This window comes from Gopherus flavomarginatus, chromosome 6 (genome assembly GCF_025201925.1).
Source record: "Gopherus flavomarginatus isolate rGopFla2 chromosome 6, rGopFla2.mat.asm, whole genome shotgun sequence".
Taxonomy (NCBI): Eukaryota; Metazoa; Chordata; order Testudines; family Testudinidae; genus Gopherus; species Gopherus flavomarginatus.
In genome coordinates, this window is record NC_066622.1 from 138,866,413 (window position 1) to 138,888,311 (window position 21,899).

At 65.8% G+C, this 21,899-nt stretch overlaps 1 protein-coding gene across 1 annotated transcript in view; it reads right to left on the reverse strand.

The window, feature by feature from the left end:
• SLIT1 (slit guidance ligand 1) overlaps positions 1-21,899 on the reverse strand; it is a 120,383-nt gene that overhangs the window by 19,142 nt on the left and 79,342 nt on the right. The window contains exons 5-22 of the mRNA XM_050957972.1: positions 20,005-20,076; positions 19,152-19,223; positions 17,374-17,445; positions 16,698-16,861; positions 15,602-15,749; positions 14,151-14,222; positions 12,486-12,557; positions 11,654-11,725; positions 11,380-11,523; positions 10,697-10,860; positions 10,113-10,136; positions 9,151-9,295; positions 8,843-8,917; positions 8,213-8,356; positions 6,798-6,941; positions 5,342-5,508; positions 4,491-4,623; positions 2,402-2,470 (exon numbers count right to left, since the gene is read on the reverse strand). Coding sequence (XP_050813929.1) covers positions 2,402-2,470; positions 4,491-4,623; positions 5,342-5,508; positions 6,798-6,941; positions 8,213-8,356; positions 8,843-8,917; positions 9,151-9,295; positions 10,113-10,136; positions 10,697-10,860; positions 11,380-11,523; positions 11,654-11,725; positions 12,486-12,557; positions 14,151-14,222; positions 15,602-15,749; positions 16,698-16,861; positions 17,374-17,445; positions 19,152-19,223; positions 20,005-20,076 — 1,953 coding nt within the window. The remainder of the gene's footprint in view (positions 1-2,401; positions 2,471-4,490; positions 4,624-5,341; positions 5,509-6,797; positions 6,942-8,212; positions 8,357-8,842; positions 8,918-9,150; positions 9,296-10,112; positions 10,137-10,696; positions 10,861-11,379; positions 11,524-11,653; positions 11,726-12,485; positions 12,558-14,150; positions 14,223-15,601; positions 15,750-16,697; positions 16,862-17,373; positions 17,446-19,151; positions 19,224-20,004; positions 20,077-21,899) is intronic.

Genomic DNA, 21,899 nt, shown 5'->3' on the forward strand with positions numbered 1-21,899 from the left:
GAACCTGATTGATTTCTCCTTGTTTTAAGATCCAAGGGGATTGGATCTAGACTCACCAGGGACTGGTGGGGGGAAAGGAGGGGGATGGTTAATTTCTCCTTGTTTTAAGATCCAAGGGGTTTGGATCTGTGTTCACCAGGGAAGTGGTGAAGCCTCTCAAGGCAACCCAGGGAGGGGAACGTTTTGGGGGAACAGAAAGTGCCCCAGACACTGAAATTCTGGCTGGTGGCAGTGTTACCAGATCTAAGCTAGTAATTAAGCTTAGAAGTGTTCATCAGGTCCCCATATTTGTACTCTAAAGTTCAAAGTGGGGGAAAAAACCTTGACACCTCAGCTGCCGAGTCAGGCATTGAGCTGAGCGTTCCCCTTGCAACGTTAGTCTCCAGCCCTCTGGGTTGCACAGCAAAGCTTGAAAACGTGGCCTGCCCGTGCTGGTGCCAGGAGGCAAAGGAAAGGCACCAGATGTACTTGCTGGTCGCTCTCCGAGTGCTAAGCCAGTGTCATGACTTTTTGTGGCCTGGAGTGATTTTTGCGGGGGGTGGGGGGTGGGGGAGTGACACAGGTTCCACTCGCCCTAGGGAGGCGAGCGGGGCTGCAGCACTGGGTAAATAGTTCGCTGCTTCGTTGCAGACTTTCCACAAGAACAAATGGAGACAAACTGGCCATCAACAGGTTTTGGCTCAACATGAGGTGAAGGTTTCTAAGCACCAGAGGGGTGAGGGTCTGGAACAGCCCCCCAAGGGGAGCCGCGGGGGCAAGACACCGAACAGGCTTCAGGCCTGAGCCTGATACATGTGTGGAGAGGACAGTGTGATGGGACTGCCCACAGTGGCCAGTTGGCAATGGCTAGTAGCAAATACCCCCATGGCCGGCGATGGGACGCGAGCTGGGGAGGGCTCTGAGCTACTGCAGTGAATTGTCCGGCTGCTGGTGGGATTCTGACCAGCAAACCACTGAGATAGCACGTGGGCAGCCAGTGGGCTGGATTCACCGTGGGCTCCAGGCACTGGGCATTGCCTCAGAGCTCCTTCGTCTGGCGGCTTCGCATCCCCGGGGCACAGCAACGTGCCCACGGCCCAGCGAGTTTTAGTTCTCAGCTACGAGCTTCTTTGCGACCAAAAGGCTCCGATGGCTGAGAAGCTCGTCATGGGGCCTGAGGGGAGTGTTAGGGTCTGCGACGGAGAACAAGCATTCTAGGGGCTCACTCCTGGTTTCTCCAGAGAGAAGGGAATGGTCTTTCCTCGACAAGGGGCTGGGAGCCCCAACTATCAGGAAGGGTCCCTGACACTTCCCATTATAAGCCCTTCTTTTCAGTTGTTTGTAACTTTCCCAAACTTCAGCCACGTGGGCTGAAACTTTCCTCGTCAGGTGGCTGCCTCGGGATGAATTTTTGGGGAAAGTTTCAGCCAAACCAGTTCAGCCGTTTCTGAGATTGAGGCTGGAGAAAAAGGCTCGGTCTGCCCAGGAGTAGATGGGGGAAGGAGGCTGGTGAGCCGGGCCCTAGAGGACTGGGGCTGTTGGCTGGCAGGAGACTGGGACTGGCAGGGCTAAAAACTGGATTAAAAGAACAATATGAAAGTTGCAGAGTCAATAGGAAAGGTCAGAACAGAGCCTGGGCAACCCTCCTCCACCCCATGTACAGACGCATTTTCCCTCCAGGACTAGCACGGCCCTGATCTCTGCAGCACTGGAGCACATCCTCTGCCTGCCCTCTGCCCACAGTCCCCTCTGGGGCCCAAGTCACCCCATTCCTGTTCCTGGTCACAGCGCAGGGGCTAGCACCGGCCTCCTCTTGGTCTGGGATTACACCATTTCTCAGAGTCCATGGTCAACGCTGTCGAATGCTGCCCTGGAGCACTGGAGTCTGCCCCTGCCTCTGCCACAGAGTTCCTGTGAGACACTGGGCACGTCACTTAAAGGGCCCACTAATGGCGCATGCCTGGTTTCTGGGTGCTAGACGTGAGCTGCTGAGGGCCGCTCTGCAGAGGTGCTGGGCTGTGTCCTGAACAGTGAACTGCAGCGGGATGTGGGACTGGGACGAGGGCAGGGAAAGGACAGGGACAGGCTGAAGGGGACGGGGCAGAAGGGGTGAATTTGGGGGTGAGTGGGCAGAAGAAGCTGGGCCTGCCAGAGCACACCCCCTGCCAGAGTCTGGAAGGGTCCCCGCAGTCCCAGCCCCCGTGGGAAAGCAGCTGAGAAACCTTCCACACAGGCAGCCAGGAGCCCCCGAGGGCTGATCCCAGCTTTGTCACAGCTTCCAGCCTGCACAGCTCTGAGCGAGCGCCCAGACACTGGCCAGCTTGCTCCCCCGACCCCCCCCACTGCTCGGCCTTCGCGGCTCGAGTCTCAGCCAGCCCAGCCCACGGGATCCCAGCCGCTGGGGCCAGGCCAGGATACTTACAGCAGCTGCAGGGATCTGAAGGAGGAGAGCTCTCCAGGGACCAGCGTGAAGTGATTGCCGTCCAGGTAACTAGGGGAGAGAACAAAGGCCTGTCACCGATGGGGCTGGGTTCAGGGGGCCACTGCACAGGCAGTGAGAGGGCAGGGCTCACGTGGGGGTGCAGGACCAACCGCCCCAGTTCGGCCCTGGGGTCTGTCCGTGCAGAGACCCCCCGACACCATGCCGAGTGGAGCACTGACAGAGCCATGCAGGGGATCGGGGTCCCGCTCTGACCGTGGTGGGAGCACACGTGTGTGAGTGTGCATGTGTGTGTACATGTGTGAGGTGTCTGTCAGAGACTCCAGGTGGGCTGGGATGGAAGTGTGTGCGAGCCAGTCGTGGTTCCCAGCCAATGGGAGCTGCGGAGCTGGTGCTTCGGGAGGTGGCAGCACGTAGGAGCCGGAGGGGGGACATGCCCCTGCTTCCGGGAGCTGCCAGAGGTAAACGCCACCCAGAGCCTGAAGCCTTTATCCCCTCCCAGCCCTAAACCCCTGCCCCAGCCCTGGTCCCCCTCCTGCCCTCCGAACTCAGCCCCAGCCTGAGCCCCCTCCTGTACCCCAAATCCCTCATCCATGGCCCTACACCAGAGCCCATACCCCCAGCCAGAGCCTTCACCCCCCCGCCCTTGCATCCCAACTCCCTACCCCAGCCTGGAGCCCCCTCCCGCACTCCAAACCCCTCAGCCCTAGCCCGGGGCCTCCTCCTGCACCCCAAATCCCTCATCCCTGACCCCACACCAGAGCCCTCCCCCCCCCCGCCCTTGCATCCGAACCCCCTGCCCCAGCCCTGGTCCCATTCCTGCCCTCTGAACCCTTCAGCTCCAGCCCAGAGACCCCTCCTGCACCCCAAACCCCTCATCCCGGCCCCAGCCCCCCTCCCGCACCCCAGCCCCCTCCCCCAGCCTGGTGAAAATGAGGGTGAGGAGAGCGAGCAACAGAGGGAGGGGGGATGGAGTGGGGGGGGGGATGGAGTGAAAGGGGCGGGGCCTTGGAGGAGGGCGGGGTCTCAGAGGAGAGGCGGGGCAGGGGGCGGGGCAGGCTGTTCAGTTTAGAGCTGCAGCCTGAGGTCGGGCGCTCGCCCCGCGGTGCAGACAGGTGCTGGGGCCTGGTGCCAGTTCAGCAGCCCCCGCTGGGAGCAGGGGGTGCAGCACCGGGCGAGCTCAGGGCCCCAGCGCGACGGGTGCTGCACGAACGCCCTGCGAGAGACGGCCCAGCCGGCGCATGGGGCACCCCACTGCTATCCAGGGTTTGTTCTGCTTCTGTTTAATGATGGGGGTTGGGGGGGGCTCACAGGAGCAGGAACAGCCGCTCACAGGAGACTGTAACGTGCAGCCCCCCTTAGCTGCTTTCCTGCCCCCCCGTCTCCCGGCGGGCGGGTCACACACCTGGTCGCCCCGTGGCATTCTGGGGCCCAATGACGTGGTGCTATCCTGACCCCCTGCTTGGAGCAGCACGAACAGCTTCGTCTGGCCTAGGTGTTCCCACAGCAACCTCAGCCCAGCGCCCTCGTGGGCTGCGCCCAGCCGAGCCCAGCCGAGCCCCGGGGCACCAGGGCGCACGTTCACAGGGCTGTGCTCTCACAGGCCACGGCGGAGGGGGAATCCCCTCTGGCTCAGGGCTAGCCCCCCTCATGACGGGCCAGAGCTGGCGTGGGCACCTCTCCCGGGGCGGAAATTCACACGTCCAGCTCCACGGCCAGGCTCCGCTCGCGGAGCGCAGGGTGAACGCCATCGAAGCCAGTGGGGTCCCTCTGGATTTACACCAGGGTAAATCCAAGCAGAGTTTGCACCAGCGTGCGATGCACGCAGCTCTGGGCCTGGTGCCGGGCGGATCAGCTGGCCTGAGTGTGCAGGGGGTGTCGCTGGACTCCGGGGGGGGGCGGGGCGCAACAGAAGGGCTCGGCTGTTCTGTGACTGTCACCCCCTCCCACCTCACAGCCCCTGCTGGGAAATCTGACCCGATCTCCCTGTGTCCAGCAGGCCCGGCCCTGCCGGCTCCCTGCCCTGTGAGCCAAGGCCCGGGGTGGGCGGTGAGAGCCCCAGGATACTCACAGCTCGGTGACGTTCTTTGGGATCCCCTTGGGCAGGGACTGGAGGTGTTTGTTGCTGCAGCGAACGACCGTGTCCAGGCAGGTGCACTCCTGAGGGCACTGTGGGCGTGGGACGCACCCTGTCTCCTCCTGGCCTGCAAAGGGGGGGCACAGCAAGTAACGGGCCCATCCAGATCCGGGCTCTTGCTCTGTCCTGGGGGCAGAGATTCCCACACTCCAAGGCCAGAAGGGCCCTGCGCTGCGCCTGCCCCCCAACCCCAAGAGCCCCTAGCGCAGACGCTAGACAAACATCCGCCCATGCTGGAGAATCCACCTGCCCCCGGGTCACCTGTTCTAACAGTTACTCCCCCCCGGCACAGATACACGCCTGGTTTCCAGCCTGAGCACGTCTCGCTCCAGCTTCCAGCCCCAGGCCGGGTTAGACCTTCCTCGGCTGGACTGGCCGGCAGCGGCCACCTCCCAGTACCCGTTCCCCCTGGCGATACTTGTGGGCTGGAATCAAGTCACCCCTTCACCGTCTCTCTGGGAAACTGAGCAGACGGGGCTCCGGGGTCTGGCACTACAGGGCAGGTTTTCCTCAGTCTCGTGTGGCCTTAATCAAAACCAAACCAAGGCTAAAAATCAAAATGCCCCAGCCCAGCCCCCGCTCAGCCACGCTCTGTGTCGGAGCCCAGCTGGGATGTGGGCAGAGCTAGGACTGAGAGGCTGGTGTGGGAGCGAGTCAGCGTCGCTGGTGCTGGGTGGCAGCAGGGCCCAATGTGACCAGCCGGGAAGCACAAACTGGGGGACCCAGCTGCGGGGTCACCCTCGTCGGCCGCCCCTGCTCAGGCCCCCGTGGCGCCTGTGAGTTACCTTCCTCACACCTGAAGTCGGGGAAGGCCACGTCCTGGAGTGGGATCTGCCGCAGGAAGTCGGGGTTCTGGCAGCGTGGGTTCCCCGTCACGATCTTCCTCCTCCGCAGCCAGTCGCCCAGCCAGGCCAGCCGGCAGTTACAGTCGAAGGGATTGGCCAGCAGGTTCCTGCGCAGCAGAGGGGCAGCGCGGGGCTAACGTGGTGGCAGCAGGGCCAGGCACCCGGAGTCCCCACGGCTCCCAGCTCCTGAGCCAGCGGTGCCTGAGCCAAGCCTCAGGCGTGTGCATCTGTGATGTTATGAGTGTGAGCTAATCTCTCACTGGAGGGTGACAGGGCCAGAAGGAGTTAATTACCTCCCAGACTGACCTGCCCTATGGCTGAACTTTAGAGACTGGTTAGGAAGATCTGTAAATGAACAGAGCTTTGAAATGCAGCCGGCATTGTTAGAGGTAGAAGGGGAGGTGTTTGCTCAGGGCTTGGGATGTCAGCAAAGAAGTCTTGTCTATTGCTAGAGCTTTGATTCAAAGATCAAAAAAGGAATATTAACATTTAGGAAGACACTTGAGTGAAATAGTATTATTGTCTCTATGACCCTTTTGAAGGTTGTGGTAACCTGTATCTGAACTGTTTAATGGGTAAATTCCCCTGGGCTAATTGCCGGGATGTTTGGGAGAAGGAGAGTTCAGCCTATTGTTTTCTCAGGCCAAAAGGCTGCTGGAAATGTATAAACACCCTGGGACACGATCCTGCTTCATCTTAGATCTGCTTTGGGTTTCAAGAGGGGGAAACCTTAAGCCATAAGGATTGAGATCCCCAGTCACTGACTGGAGCTGCCTGAATATGGACATTGGCCTATAACCTCTGGACTATTTCTAAAAGGACTTTTGGCAACTACAAGCTCATCTCTGCTGTGTACCTGAACCTCAAGAATTGAATTCAGGTCTGTCTGTATATTGATCTTTTAACCAACTCTCTCTCTTTTCTTTTAAAATAAATTTTAGCTTAGTTAATAAGAACTGGCTAGAAGTGTGCATTTTGGGTAAGATCTAAGTTATAATTGGACCTGGGTGTGTGACTGATCCTTTGGGGTTGGAAGAACCTTTTCTTTTATATGATAAGATTTTCAGTGACCATCATCATATCTGACAGGTGTGTCTGGACGGAGGCCTGAGAACTGCGTTGTTTGGACTTCTGAGTAACCAGTGGGGTAATACAGAAGCTGTTCTGTGCTGGTTGGTAAATCTCAGCACTGGAAGATCCAGCAGCGTTTGGGGTTTGTCTGCCCCGTTCTGTTTGCAGTTCACCCTGAATGAGTGACTTCAGCTGGCTCCCAGATGGCTACAGCATCACCCACCCCAGAGCCCAGCGCCAGGGGGGTGGGAGGCGGAGGGCAGGGTCCCCAAGCCGGGCTGAGCCTGCTGGGAGAGGCAGGGACCGCGGAGACGCCCCGACTCACAGCGTGGAGAGTGACTGCAGCGTGTCGAAGGCGCCGGGCGCGATGGTGCTGATCTGGTTGTCGTAGAGCGAGAGCAGGCGCACGCTGCGCAGCCCCGTGAAGCTGTCGTTGTGGATGCAGCTGATGCGGTTGTTTCGCAGCATCCTGGGAGGAAGGGAGGGAGCAGTGGGAGCGTTAACGACCCCGGAGTGGCGCCCTGTCGCCACGCCAGCCGCACCCGTCCTCTGCCCAGCTCACACCCAGGAACCCTCAGTGCAGTGAGACTCGGCCCCGCCCCACCAGGGGCACTGCCACGCACATGGGGTGCTGGGCGCACAAACCCCCCGGGAGCACCCCAGGGACTCAGGCCAGCTGGGGCCTAGTCCAGACTAGCAGCAAACCGATGCCCCATGTCAGCACAGCAGGGGCAGCACCTGAGGGTGGCACCACCAGGGGCAGCACCAGGCACCAGCATGCCAAGCGCGTGCCTGGGGCGGCAAGCCACAGGGGGTGCTCTGCCGGTCGCCACAAGGACAGCAGGCAGGCTGCCTTCGGTGACATGCTTGCAGAGGGTCCTTTGGTCCCGCAGCTTCAGTGGACCTCCCACAGGCGTGCCACCGAATCCGCGGGACCAGGGATCTCCTGCAGGCATGCCGCTGAATCCGCGGGACCAAGGACCTCCCGCAGGCGTGCCGCCGAATCCGCGGGACCAGGGACCTCCCGCAGGCAAGCCGCCGAATCCGCGGGACCAGAGACCTCCCGCAGGCGTGCCACCGAATCCGCGGGACCAAGGACCTCCCGCAGGCGTGCCACCGAATCTGCGGGACCAAGGACCTCCCACAGGCATGCCGCCGAATCTGCGGGACCAAGGACCTCCCACAGGCGTGCCGCCGAATCCGTGGGACCAGGGACCTCCTGCAGGCGTGCTGCCAAATCCGCGGGACCAGGGACCTCCCGCAGGCAAGCCGCCGAAGGCAGCCTGCCTGCCATGCTTGGGGCAGCGAAACACCTAGAGCTGCCCCTGGGCACCACGCCCCGGCTGCTCCCCAGCCCTCCCACCCCCGGCCCCGGGAGCGAGGAAGCAGGCACGAGGCACCCTCCTGCCCCGACTGCACCAGGGTAAGTGGGGTGGGGTCTCTCCAGGGCTGGGATGAGTGCGGGTGGCAGGCAGCAGGCAGCTGGAAGCAGCAATGATCAGACTCTGTGCCAGGGCAGGGCTGCAGCGGGAGGCTGCCCCGAGTGGGTGCGCTGGCTGGGGGAGCTGCAGGGGCCCGTTCTCAGGAGCAGGCAGCGCTTGGGCAGGGTGCAGCATGAGGCACCCAGAGGGAGGATGCAGGCACAGGGTGCAGCACGAGGCATTGGGTTCAGCCTCACCAAGGCCCCGGTGAAACCCACCCACAGTCCCCGCTGCGAGATCTGGGCAGGACTCCACTCACAGGGTCCGCAGCCCCGCCAGGCCCCGGAACATGCTGCTGCGCACCGACTCCAGCTGGTTGGCCGTCAGGTGCAGCTCGCTGACGGACGCTGCCCCCTCGAAGGCCCCGTCCTCGATCTCTGTCACCTTGTTGTTGCTCAGGTTGCTGGGGAGAGAGGGGGGCGGCAGGCTGGGCCTATGTAGGGGATGGGGGATGCAGCCCCCCAGAGAGCCACCCCTGTGCACTGCGGGCCATCCCCAGCTGGGTTGCATCCCTTTCCCCTGTGGGGTCCGGTCCTACATGAGTGGGAACACGGGCCGGCTTGGGGGGTCAGTCCAGCCCCGGCTGCTGTGGAGAAGGTGTACGGCACCCCCCAGTGGGCACTAGTAGACTAACCGGTCCGGGGGTGAGGACTCCTCCTGGCCCCTGTCCGTGAGAGGCTGGCTTGTGCCCTGGAATGGCAGGTTTACTGTAACTCGGGCTGTCCTCACTAGCCACAGCAATGCCCACTCCTGCTCAGCTCGTGACATCTTGTGTCAGTGAGTTCCACAGGTTAACAATGCATCGTCAGCCTATCCCTATGCAGGTCCTGCGTGCGGTATCTTACACGCCTGCACCGCGGCCACGAGGACTCGCTGGGGTCATACTCACATTTTTTTCAGGTGTGGGAGTTTTCTGAAGAGCCCTGTGGCCTCCAGCACCGAGATTTCGTTGTTATTCAGGCGTCTGGGGGTGGAGGAGGCGGGGAGAGAAGAACACAGATGGAACCGATGAGACCCAGGCAGTGCTCGCCCCCCTGGGAGGAATGACGGAAGCCCCCAGCCCTCGCTAACTGAACCGCGCGGGGGCGTTACGCGGGGGTCTGCGGGCTCTGGCAAGGCGAGTGCGCGTGCGACAGACAGACCCGGGGCAGGACACCCAGCGGGGGTGGTGTGTGGGGGGGTGGAGGGGGGTCTTACAGCTCTGCCGTGGCCTGCGGGATGCGCTCCGGGAGCTTGGTGAGTTTCAGGTTGGAGCATTCCACCACGTTGGCCTCGCAGCGGCACTTCGGGGGGCAGCCCACGTCGCTGCTGCACTCGCTGTTCAGCTGCTGATCCTCCGCGCCTGCCACAAGAGACACGCCGGGGAGGGGCAGGACGCCAGCCACCGCCCTGCTGGGGGGGCTGGGCTGGCCTGCCACACTCCGGCCCCAGTGCAGCTAGACCAGCAGGGGGCAGCACAGTCCTCCGCGCATGGAGCTGCACCTCCTGCTCCCCCGGGTTTAGGAGCAGATGCCATTTCCCTGCAGCCATCAGGGGGGTTCAGGGCCACCCCTGCCTCATGTGGGGGGTGAGGCCCCAGCCTGAGATCCCCCAGTCGCAGCCCCCAGCTGCTCTCTGCTAGAAGCCCAGCCAGCGCCTGGCAACTAGGTGTGGGGAGGGGGCACGACTGCTTCTCTTCTCTCATTCAACCTCCATCCCAGCCCCTGCGCCCGCGCCCTGCCCTCGCTGTGTGCCTGGCAGGCTCGAGGCCGCGATCTGCAGCCGACTCCTGGGTGTGTGCAGGATTTCTGCTCTGTGCCTGCGGGGGGCGCTGGCTGCGTGGGAATCACTCCCTGGAGCCAGACACTGCACTGGCTTTGCCATCGCTCGGAGGCTGTGTGGGGCCAGGCTGGGTTGGAGCCAGGCTGGGTTAGGGCCATTCGCTGGCTCTGGAGCCAGACCCCCGGGTGCCAGCAGCGGGCGGCACTATCTGTGCCAGGCCGGAGAGCTGGGCCGTGGGAGTCCTGCGTGGCACCATACCCAGCTACCCAGGGACCCAGCGCCTGTGCCTTGCGGGATGTCACACGGCAAAGCACAGCCCGTTCGAGAGAGGCCCCCGGACACTCCCCGTGCAGATACGACCCCTCAGCCCCGGCTCCTGCTCGCAGAGCTCTGCTTACCTGGGATAAAGTACTGCTCCTTGGCTGCGGAGAGAAAGGCACAAGCTTGTTAGTGGGGGGAGCGGGGACAGCTGGGCACAGCCATGGTGCCTGGCGAGAGCTCTGGTGCACTGGCACCAGGGCTCGAGCCCCGGCTCTGCCTCTGACACACCGGCTGAGCTTGGGCAGGTCCCTCCAGGTCCGTGCCTCGGTTTCCCCTCTCCCTTGCTGTCTATGTGGCTTGGGAGCTGGGCAGGACGGGGTGTGACGCGGTGCCTCTGCAGGGCCCAGCACCCCATGGCTCAGTTAAGGCCTCTGGATAGTGCTGCATTAGCAGCAGCCCGAGGGGGAGCTCCCAGCCCGCATCGGGGGGGTGGGGGGCAGTGACAGCGGCTGCGCGGAGGAACGCTCTGGTTCCCAGGGAAGGGGCTGGGGCTGGAGGAGCAGGAGCCTGGGTTCCAGCTTCCCTGTGGCTGCATGGAGACTCGTCCTCTGCCTGCTCAGCACACAAGGGCACTGGCCTCTCGCTCCCTTCACTGCTTGGCCCGAAGGACTGTCCCGTCCCCAGCCCCCGGGGTCCCGTGGCCGCAGGGGGACGGACGCACCTGAGCAGCGGAACTTCTTGCTCTTGATCTGGCCGATGCGTTTGTTGGCCAGGCGGCGCGGGCTGGCGCAGCGGGCCCCGCTGGTCTCAATGGGGTTGGCGCGCAGGAAATCCGCCAGCCACCGCAGGTTGCAGTCGCAGATGAAGGGGTTCTGAGCCAGGTGCCTGGGGGGGATGCGGAGGGGAGGAGGGGGATGCTGGCCCCAGCGCTGAGCGTTACTGGCCAGGCCCTGAGCTGGGGGTGCTGGCCCCCATGGGCAGGGCCCCGGCTCGCAGCTCGCCCCTGGGCCCAGGCTGGGAGCGCCAAACCCAGCAGGGCTCTAGGGTAAATTCCAGCAACCCCCAGCCTGGCCCCCCTCTGCTCCCTGGGGCCTGCCCCCCAGCCCCAGCCAGCTCCATGCTGCCCCACTGAGCCCTGCTGGGGGGGCTGCAGCACATGGGGCTGGGACACCCCCCACCCCGGTTGCTCTGACTTACCTGGTTCCAGGGTTTTTTCCCCTCTCGGCCCCGGGGGAGCCCAGGATCTGGAGGGCGAGAAGGCCCCTTTGCCCACCCCCCAGCCCCGGGGCTGCACCTCCTGAACCAGAGCCTGCCCCAGGCGCCTGCCTCACGTGGGTCATTCAGGGCAGGGCAGGAACCCCCCCAAGCTTCGGGACTTGGCGGCTCGCGCTGCCTGGCACTCACAGTGTCTGGATGGCCCGCAGGGGGGCGAAGGTGCCCTTGGCCAGGCCCTGCAGCTTGTTGTCGTACAGCGAGAGCAGAGAGAGGCTCTGCAGGTCCCCGAAGGCGTCGGCGCGGATGCAGTTGATCTTGTTGGCATTGATGAGCCTGGGGGGGGCAGGAGACGTCAAACAGAGACGCAGGCCGGCCCTGCTCCGGGCCCCGCCGACACTGGGGCTGGCACGCCGGGTTCCCGAGAGCAGCCCCATGCCCCCTGCCAGAGCCGCCGCGTCCTTACAGAAGCTGCAGCGCGTGGAGTCCCCCGAAGACGCCCCTGGGCAGGTCTGTGATCTTGTTCCCATACAGCACGCTGGAAAAGACAGAGACGGTCGCTCGCACGCAGCCCCCCGGGCATCGGCTGAGCCCCCAGCCCAGCGACCGGGGATCCCCACAGGACCCCAGCCAGGAGCACAGATCCCCCCACCTCGGCCCCACATCCCCCAGCTTTAGCGACCCCAGCACAGGCCCCCAGGCCTCGGGCCTGGCCAGGGATCATACCTCCACCGCCAAACCAGACCCACCTCACGGTGCGACGGGCAACAGACAGGGCTGTTCATCCTCACTCCAGAGAGGTCAAGGACCAAACCTGCAGGGGGCTGCGGGTCAGGAGTGAGGGGCACCGGCAGAGCTGGGGGGTGCTCAGGGCTGGGCTGTCAGGGGCTGTGGGTCAGGAGTGAGGAGCACTGGCAGAGCAGAGGAGTCCCAGAGCTGGGATGGGAGGGGGCTGCAGGTCGGGAGTGAGGGGCATTGGCGGAGCTGGGGGGCGGCTCAGGGCTGAGCTGGCAGGGGCTGCGGGTCGGGAGTGAGAGGCACTGGCGGAGCTGGGGGGCGGCTCAGGGCTGAGCTGGCAGGGGCTGCGGGTCGGGAGTGAGGGGCATTGGCGGAGCTGAGGGCAGCCCAGGGCTGGGCTGGCAGGGGCTGCGGGTCGGGAATGAGGGGCAGCAGAGGGGTCCCAGGGCAGTGTGATGATTAGTGAGGCTGGAGGTCGGATTCCCCCGTATGATTGCCAGGGCTCGGGGTGTGGTGAAGCTGGGGGCTGGGGGAGGCCGGGGGCCGGCGCGGGGACTCACAGCGAGTTCAGCGAGCGCAGCCCCTGGAAGGCATCGGGCGCGATCTCCGAGATCTGGTTGTTGCTCAGGTCTCTGCAAGGCAAAGGGGGAAATGCCCAGCGTTGTCCTTCCCTCCCCAGCCCCCGCCCACCGCACCAGCCCCACCCAGCTGCAGCCCTGGGAGGGACACAGAGAGTGTCTCCCCTGGCACTGGCCAGAATCCCACTGCTCCACTCAGCACCCCATGGAGGGGCCAGGTCCTTGCCCAGCCACCCCCCAACAGGTGGGGGGGACAAGGGCTGTTGGGTGCCTGGGCGGGTGCCCCTGAAGGCCCGGGGGCAGGCCAGGCACTGCTGAGGGCATTGGCAGCCCTGGGGCAGAGGGGCAGGAGATTGGTCTCTCCCCCACGGGCCCTGCAGGGATTACAGGGCTGTGGCAGGCGCGTGCCCTGAGGTGAGGGTGATGGGCTGGTGGATGGGCTCGCAGGACCGGGGCTGGGGATGGCCCGAGAGGCAGAAGCCTCAGCTGTCGCACTTGGTAGCCCAGCCGGTTGTGAGTCTGGGTCCTTAGCCGGTTGTGAGTCTGGGTCCTTAGGGATCCCCTTGCAGCACTCTGAACCCCTCAGCCCCGGTCTGGGGTCCCCTCCTGCACTCCAAACTCCTCATCCCCAGTGCCCACACCCCAGCTGGAGCCCTCACTCCCTGCACCCCAACCCTCTGCCCCTCATCCCTGGCCCCACCCCAGAGCCCACAGCCCCAGCTGGAGCCCTTACCCCCCACACCCCAACCCTTTGCCCCTCATCCCTGGCCCCACCCCAGAGCCCACAGCCCCAGCCAGAGCCCTTACCCCCCACACCCCAATTCTCTGCCTCTCATCCCCAGCCTCACCCCAGAGCCCGCATCCACATTGAAAACTTCTCAGATGAATGAAGGCTGGGGAGGACAATCACCCCACCTTCCAGTAACACACTACCAGTGCCTCCCTTACGTCCAAAATAAGCTTCTGCCTGCCTGCCTTCACCAGCTCCTGTGCCTTTAACTTGGGCCTGGCCATCGTAAAACAGCCCTACGTACTAACGAAGCCTTTGGTTAAGTTTGTTAGCATATGTTCTGTTAATGAATGCCCGGAGGGGGCGGAGCCGCTGGCATGGTGCCATACGGTGGCCCCCCATCTTTCCAGTGCCCCGTACCAGCTAGAAATCTCCTGCAGGTGCAGGGTACCGGGGGTACCACTGTGTTGGCACTCCTGCCGGTGGCGGCGAAGGCAGCCGGATGGGCATATGGAAGCCCCTGCCGGGCCGGAAGAGTTCACCAAGCAGCGCAGCCGGCAGCTCGCTCTGCACCAGCCATCACAGGCGCAGCACCACCCGGTGTCAGGCAGACCTTTCCAGGGGGCCCATTGACTGTTCTGCCCTGGGGCCTGGAATTGCTGTTGGCAGGTCTGAGGCTGGGTTCACCCCCCAGGCACCCTAAGCCCCATCGGCACCTGCTGCGTGAGCCCGGGGCAGAGAGGCCCAGTGCCAGGGGACTCCACTGGGCACGGAGCTGAGGGACCACAGGGTACCCAGGACAGGAGCAGAGCCCCTTAGAGGCAGCTGCAGGGACGTGGAGCAGGAGCTGGGGGCGATGGGGCAGAGGCGTGGGGGGCAGTGCTGGGCACACCCAGGGTCAGTCTTGGGGCACTTACATCCGCCGGAGCTTCTTGTAGGGCGAGAAGGCCCCAGCAGGGACGGATCTGATCCCATTCAGCTCCAGGCGTCTGCGGGGAGACAGAAAATGAACCAAACCTGCCCGGCCCCCTGGCCGCCTACTGCAGCCCAGCCTCTCCCAGCAGGGGGCGCTGTGGGGGCACAGTGGGGCGCTGGCTGGTGGGGAGCTGCCCCAGCCCCACTTCTCCCAGCAGTGGGTGCTGTGGGGGCACCTTGGGGCGCTGGCTGGTGGGGAGCTGCCCCAGCCCCACCTCTGCCTGCAGGCGCGCTCTCAGGGCGTGGGCTCGCCCTGGGCTGCTCAGCTGGAGTTCCCGGCGGAGATTCGCTCTACTTACAGTTTGGGCTAAGTGCTGGGGCAACAGGTGAGCAGGGCCACAGTGCCCCCGGGGGGTGTCGCCGGGGAACCAGGGCAACTGGCTTGTCCAAGGGTCGGCGCCAGCCTCCTGCTTCCTACGGCCGCCCCGATGAATGACTCCTTTCCCAGGGCGTGGGCGGCCCTGGCAGCTCCCGACCGGCTCCCGAGGGAGGGGACCCCCAGGCTGAGCAGGAGCTGCTGGGGCAGCAAGGGGCCCTGCTCGGAGCTCACAGCCCTCTGGGGCCTCTGGTGCGGGTCCTTGGGCATCGTCGACAAGGGGCAGGCCGTAAGCAGAACCATGCAGATGCTAGGGCAGGGGAGGGTGCAGGCCGGGTTAGTTGGGGAGCCCCCACTCGGTTCCTTGGCCTGTTCCATGGGGTGAAATGCCCCACCGTGGGCGGTTAGTGCCACAGCTCCACTCGGCAGCACCTGAGGGGGATCCCTCACCTCCGAACAGTCTGTGTGTGCACGGGAGACTGTGCATGTGAAAACATGTGTGCACAGACGTGTGTGACTGTGCGCGTGTGCAGGGAAGTGTGCACTGTAGGGTGTTTGGCAGGCAGGGAGCCAGGCCTGTGACCCCTCAGGTCTGCCTTGTCACGCAGCCCCACGGGCACTGCGGAGCCGTTAACGGCAGAATCCAGCCCGTGTCCACGGGCCCCGCCTGGCTGGACGGAGCAGGGACGGTGGCAGGGGAGTGTTCGGAGCCTCAGTGCCCCCCACCAACCCCAACCCCCCTGCGGCTGGGAGTGACCGGACCATTCGGGGCCATCTGGGCGCAGGCTGGGGGTGGGATGCAGCGAGTGGCAGTGGGGGGGCTGAGCAGGGAGGTGGCCGGATGGGGGTGGGGACTGGGGTGGAGCAGGGCTGGATTGTGGGTGGGGTCATGGCTGGAAGAGGCGGGACAGGGAGCCAGGTGACGCACCCAGAAGGCAGGAGCCCTTATGGCCAGTAAAAAGTGTGGGGGCCTGGCCCCCAGCCCCGGTTCTGGGGCTGTGCAGGAGGACCCAGGGGTGGGGGGGCTGTGACAGCTATGTGCCCAGGCCCCCCGTGCTTCCCCCCGGGCGCACTCACATCTCCGTCATGCCCTCGGGCAGGTTGGCGGGGATGGCCGTCAGCCCCTTGCTGCGGCAGTCCACCACGCTGTTGCTGCAGGTGCACATGGCGGGGCAGGAGCCGGACGAGAGGCTGCAGACGTGGGCGCGGGCGGCGTCCGTTTGTCCTGCCGGGGGGGAACCAGCGGCTGAGTGAGACAGGGGCCCGGCCGGGCGGGGGCAGGGAGCTCACGGTGCGGCTGGGGCTGGGCTGGGCTGAGATGCGGCATCGCCCCCCCCCCCAGCACCCCCCGAAGAGCCTCTTTGGTTCCAAGGGCACCAGCCCTGCAGCCTAGAGCAGCTCCCTGCCCTCAGGCAGGGCCCCCTGCAGCCCAGACCCCCCCACATCCCAGACCCCTTCGGCAGGGCCCCCCCCCCGCAGCCCAGAGCGCCCCAGGCAGGGCCCCCCACAGCCCAGAACCCCCCACATCCTGGACCCCCCTGCAGCCCAGAGCAGCTCCCTGCCCTCAGGAAGGGCCCCCTGCAGTCAAGACCCCCCCCACATCCTGGACCCCTCCGGCAGGGCCCCCCCCACAGCCCAGAGCCCCCTAGGCAGGGCCACCCACAGCCCAGAACCCCCTACATCCTGGACCCCCCTGCAGCCCAGAGCAGTTCCCTCCCCTCAGGCAGGGCCCCCCGCAGCCCAGAGCCCCCCACATCCTGGACCCCCCTGCAGCCCAGAGCAGCTCCCTGCCCTCAGGCAGGGCCCCCTGCAGCCCAGACCCCCCCACATCCCAGACCCCTCCGGCAGGGCTCCCCGCAGCCCTCAGGAAGGGCCCCCTGCAGTCAAGACCCCCCCCCACATCCTGGACCCCTCCGGCAGGGCCCCCCCACAGCCCAGAGCCCCCTAGGCAGGGCCACCCACAGCCCAGAACCCCCTACATCCTGGACCCCCCTGCAGCCCAGAGCAGTTCCCTCCCCTCAGGCAGGGCCCCCCGCAGCCCAGAGCCCCCCACATCCCGGACCCCCCCGGCAGGGCCCCCCCTGCAGCCCAGAGCCTCCCAGGCAGGGGCCCCCCGCAGCCCAGAGCCCCCCACATCCCGGACCCCCCAGGAAGGGCCCCTGCAGCCCTTCACCTGAGCAGCTGAACTCGTTCTTCTGGAGCTCGGGCAGGCTGGTGCCGCGGAGGGCGGGGGGCCCGGCGCACTGCGTGAAGAGCCCGATGGCGGGGCGCTGGCGGAGCCACGGCGCCAGCCAGCCCAGGTGGCAGTCGCAGAACAGCTGGTTGGAATGGAGGCGGCTGGGGAAGGGCAGAGGGTCAGTGGCGGGGCCCCCCCACGAAGACATCCCCAGCTGGGCCTCCCCAGCCCCCAGGGCCCACGGCCTCTCCCCCTTCCCCCCCAGGCCTCCCCCATGGGGCCATCCCTGGCCTCCCATCCCCAGGGCCCATGGCCCCTCCCCCCCCGGAACCCCCCACGAAGACATTCCCGGCTGGGCCTCCCTAGCCCCCAGGGCCCACGGCCTCTCCCCCTTCCCCCCCAGGCACCCCCCACAGGGCTGTCCCCGACTGGGCCTCGCTAGCCCCCAGGGCCCACGGCCTCTCCCCCTTCCCCCCCAGGCCTCCCCCACGGGTCCATCCCCGGCCTCCCGGCCCCACAGTCCCCAGGGCCCACAGCCCCTTCCTCATCCCCCCCCTCCCCCTCATGGGGACATCCCTGGCCTCCCGCCCCCAGGTGCCTCCCGTCCCCAGGGCCCACGGGCCCTCCCCCGTCCCACCCCCCATTGCCCCCCCAGCCCCCACCCCGCACTCACAAGGTCCGGAGTCGGGGCATGTGGTTGAAGCTGGACACGGGGATGGTGCTGATGTTGTTGTTGTTCAGTGTCCTGCGAGCGGGGATGGAGATGGGTCAGGGTCCCCCCCCCGCCGGAACAGACCAGCCAGAGCCCCCCTGCCTGCCCCCCTCCCCTGCCAGGAGAGACCAACCAGAGCCCCCCCCGCCAGGACAGGCCAGCCAGAGCCCCCCCGCCTGCCCCCCATCCCCCGCTAGGACAGACCAACCAGAGCCCCCACCCGCCTGCCCCCTCTCCCCCACCGGGACAGACCAGCCAGAGCCCCCCCTGCCTGCCCCCCTCCCCCACCGGGACAGACCAGCCAGAGCCCCCCCCGCCTGCCCCCCTCCGCCGGGACAGACCAGCCAGAGTCCCCCCGCCTGCCCCCCGCCAGGACAGACCAACCAGAGCCCCCCCTGCCTGCCCCCCCTCCCCCGCCGGGACAGACCAGCCAGAGCCCCCCCCGCCTGCCCCCCGCTAGGACAGACCAACCAGAGCCCCCCCATCTGCCCCCCCTCCCCTGCCGGGACAGACCAGCCAGATCCCCCCCGCCTATCCCCCCTCCCCCACCGGGACAGACTAGCCAGAGCCCCCCCGCCTGTCCCCCCTCCCCCACCGGGACAGACCAACCAGAGCCCCCCCCCCGCCTGCCCCCTCTCCCCCGCCGGAACAGACCAGCCAGAGCCCCCCTGCCTGCCCCCCTCCCCTGCCAGGAGAGACCAACCAGAGCCCCCCCCGCCAGGACAGGCCAGCCCGAGCCCCCCCGCCTGCCCCCCATCCCCCGCTAGGACAGACCAACCAGAGCCCCCACCCGCCTGCCCCCTCTCCCCCACCGGGACAGACCAGCCAGAGCCCCCCCTGCCTGCCCCCCTCCCCCACCGGGACAGACCAGCCAGAGCCCCCCCCGCCTGCCCCCCTCCGCCGGGACAGACCAGCCAGAGTCCCCCCGCCTGCCCCCCGCCAGGACAGACCAACCAGAGCCCCCCCTGCCTGCCCCCCCTCCCCCGCCGGGACAGACCAGCCAGAGCCCCCCCCGCCTGCCCCCCGCTAGGACAGACCAACCAGAGCCCCCCCATCTGCCCCCCCTCCCCTGCCGGGACAGACCAGCCAGATCCCCCCCGCCTATCCCCCCTCCCCCACCGGGACAGACTAGCCAGAGCCCCCCCGCCTGTCCCCCCTCCCCCACCGGGACAGACCAGCCAGAGCCCCCCCCCCGCCTGCCCCCTCTCCCCCGCCGGGACAGACCAGCCAGAGCCCCCCCCCCCGCCTGCCCCCCCACCCCCGCCGGGACAGACCAGCCAGAGACCCCCCCCGCCTGCTCCCCCTCCCCCACCGGGACAGACCAGCCAGAGCCCCCCCCGCCTGCCCCCGCTCCCCCACCGGGACAGACCAGCCAGAGCCCCCCCCGCCTGCCCTCCCTCCCCCACCGGGACAGACCAGCCAGAGCCTCCCCGCCTGCCCCCCCCCGCCGGGACAGACCAGCCAGAGGCCCCCCCCCCGCGTGCTCCCCCTGCCAGGGAGCTGGGGGGCTGCGTGAAGGGGCCCCCGCTCTGCGGTACAAGGAGAGAGCAGGTCACACCCCTGGCCCCGGTTTGCTCAGCGAGGCTTCGCCGGACTGGCCGCCCCAGACAGCCTGTTCCCGGAGCTGGCACCTGGAAACCGGGCAGGTGGGAGCTCCCCACCCCGACAGCCGAACTCACGGCTCGACTCCAGCCCATGCCCCCAGGAGATGTGGAGAGCCCCCTGCCCGCCCCACTTACAGAACCTCCAGGCCCCGCAGCGCGCGGAAAGCCCCGTCCTCGATACAGCCGATCTGGTTCTTGTCCAGCTGCCTGCACAACAAAAGGGGACCCCGTTTTGCTGAACAGACTCCGGGCCCCTGAATGTCCCGGGCACTCTCCAAACACAGGGTAAGCACCAGGCCCTGCCTGGCAGAGCGACCGCTGCGGACCTGGCACTGGAGGGGGTGGCCCTTGGCAGAACTGCGGGGGGAGGCTTATGCAGTATCTGCCCCCATGAGGCCCCCTCCTGGCCTGAACTAAGCAGATATCGCTCCAGGTGTGCCCCAGGGCAGGGCTCGGGCCCCTGGGCACCCCCATGCATCCTGGCTGTGAGCCCAGGGGCCGCCCCACTGCCATGGAGACGTGGCTCTCCCGGGCTGAGCCCCCTCATTGCCACGCTCGGTGGATCATCGTGCCCCTGCTGCCTGGCACTGTGTGCCATCGTTCATGGCAGGCAGAGGGAGGCAGGCTAGGGGGTCCTGCTGCACCGTGCGCTCCCACCGCACAGAGTGGGAAGGGCCGTGCGGTGCAGGGCAGCATGCATCTGTCTGCATCCCTGGGGAGCAGCAGAGCACGGGATGCCCCAGGGACTCCAATGCAACAAGCCCGAGCTGGGGGCGGGAGACCCTAACAACCCCCCCACACACACACTCCTCATGGCTTTCTGCATCCCGAGACCCATCCTTCCCCAGCTGGACTCCCCACGCTCCAGTGCCCCCAGCGTGCATGATCCTGGAGCAAAGCACCGGGGAGCCCCTGGCACAGCTTGGGGGCCCGTCCCGGAGGTGAAAAGGAGCCAGGCTGGAGGAGCGGCTGGACCACGGCGACTCACAGGTTCTTCAGGTCGGTGGCTCCCCGGAAGGCTTTCCTTGGCACGGCCTGGAGGAGGTTCTCACTCAGGTCCCTGGGGAAACAAAACGTGGGTGGTGAAATCAGCGAAGCCCCGAAAGCGACGTTCCCTCCCTGAGAGTGGGGCAGGCGCTGGGGGAACCGGGATGAGTTGGGTCAGCTCAGTGCCCCTGGCTGGTATCGCCTGGTCAGGGGGCAGGAACAGCCAGGGCCGAAGGCTGGGCTAATGATCAAAAGTCACATCACAAAATGCTCTGTCGGCACTAAGTTGGGTTTGCAGACTATCCTCAACCACACCTCCAGCCTGCAGAGGGCAGCAGAGTGCTGCCCATGGCTGGGTTCCTCATGCTGTGTACTATCTGGTACCACAGCAGTACCACCATTGACCAAGCTTTAGGGGGCTGTAGCGCTCCTACACTCTCTGATGTCGAGTGTGCCAGACACTCCTCCCTACTCTGGAGAGACCTGGGTTTCTGGGCTGTGCCCTGTGACAGCTGCCGCACCCACTGTCCTCCCACGAAGCGCAAATCATCAACGGTGACCACCCCTCCAGACCAGAGTACAAGCACAGACATGATGGGAGAGGTCTCAGCTGAGTCTCTGCAGACACCTTCCCACCGGGCCCCACTGCTGGGCCGTCTCTGAGCTACACTACTACACCCCACGGGCACTGCATGCACACGTCTAACTCGGCCATTGCTGCTCAGGCCCTACTGTGTGGGGTGTGTGGGGGGAGCTGTCCTCGCTGCAGAGCACTGGCAGAAGAGGGCTCCCCATGGCTACAGGGCCCATGCCCATTGCAATCAATGGAGAGACCCCTGGGCTCTGGCTCAATCCCATAAACAGCAAAGCCTATTCAGGGCTCAGTGCAGACACCAGCGAATGGCCCTGGGGCAGGAGCCGCTCTCCTGACTGGCAGGGGCACCAGAAACACATGGACAGAGCCTTGGGCAGCCCTGGGCAGCACCAGCACAAGTTGGCCAAGAGCCATCCTGTGCGATGGGATCCGGATTCCAGAGCACACGGACACCATTCGGGTCACGCTAATCAGAATTGAATTCTCTGAGGCTTGGCTCTGAACCACTGATCTGGTGGGGGGCCAGGCAGCACCGACCAGGTGAGAGCCAGCAAGAGGCAGAGACTGCCGGGGGGACGACAAAGGGGAGACACGCAAGCCCCATGGCCCAGCACTGACCACGGAGAACAGAGAAATAGGATCGGTCCCGCGCTGGGCTCCTCAGATCGCCACGCGACGGCCTGATCACTGCGCCAGGCCCCTGGCAGGGCATCCGTGCTCACACAGCTGGCGTTGCTGGAGCCGCTTCGTGTTGTGAGTCTCTGTGTCGCAGTCAGTGATGTGACCGCATGGTCTAGGCCAGTCACTCCACCGCAGGTGGATCATGGAAATGCCGGCTAATCCGGGCTGATCAGCACCAGGAGGTGGGTGCTCCCTGGGGGGAGTCGCAGCGCACAGGGACAGGGTAATTCTCTGCTCTTTTGCCAGAGCTGAGCCCTTGGCTGGCTGGGTGCCCCCAGGACAATGTGAAGGGTTACCGGTGGCAGGGAACCTTTGCTGGGCCTGCGGTCGCCTCGGTGGCGGGTTACATTGCAGAGCGGCTGTCATGCATCCAGGCATTGCCTGGCCAGCCACAGCAGCAGCCAGGTCTCCGGTGCGTTCCTCCAGAGAGAGGAGGCCCCCGGCACGGAGAAAACTGAACAACCTCCACACTGGACCACAGATCCCAGGCCCCAGTCATCCGTGGACAAGTGGTCTGGATCCTCCCCCTCTCCATCCACCCTAAGGAAACTGAGGCACAGAACAGAAATGAGACTAGAACACCCTTATTCCACCACCTAGATATTAAGAACTGCATAGGG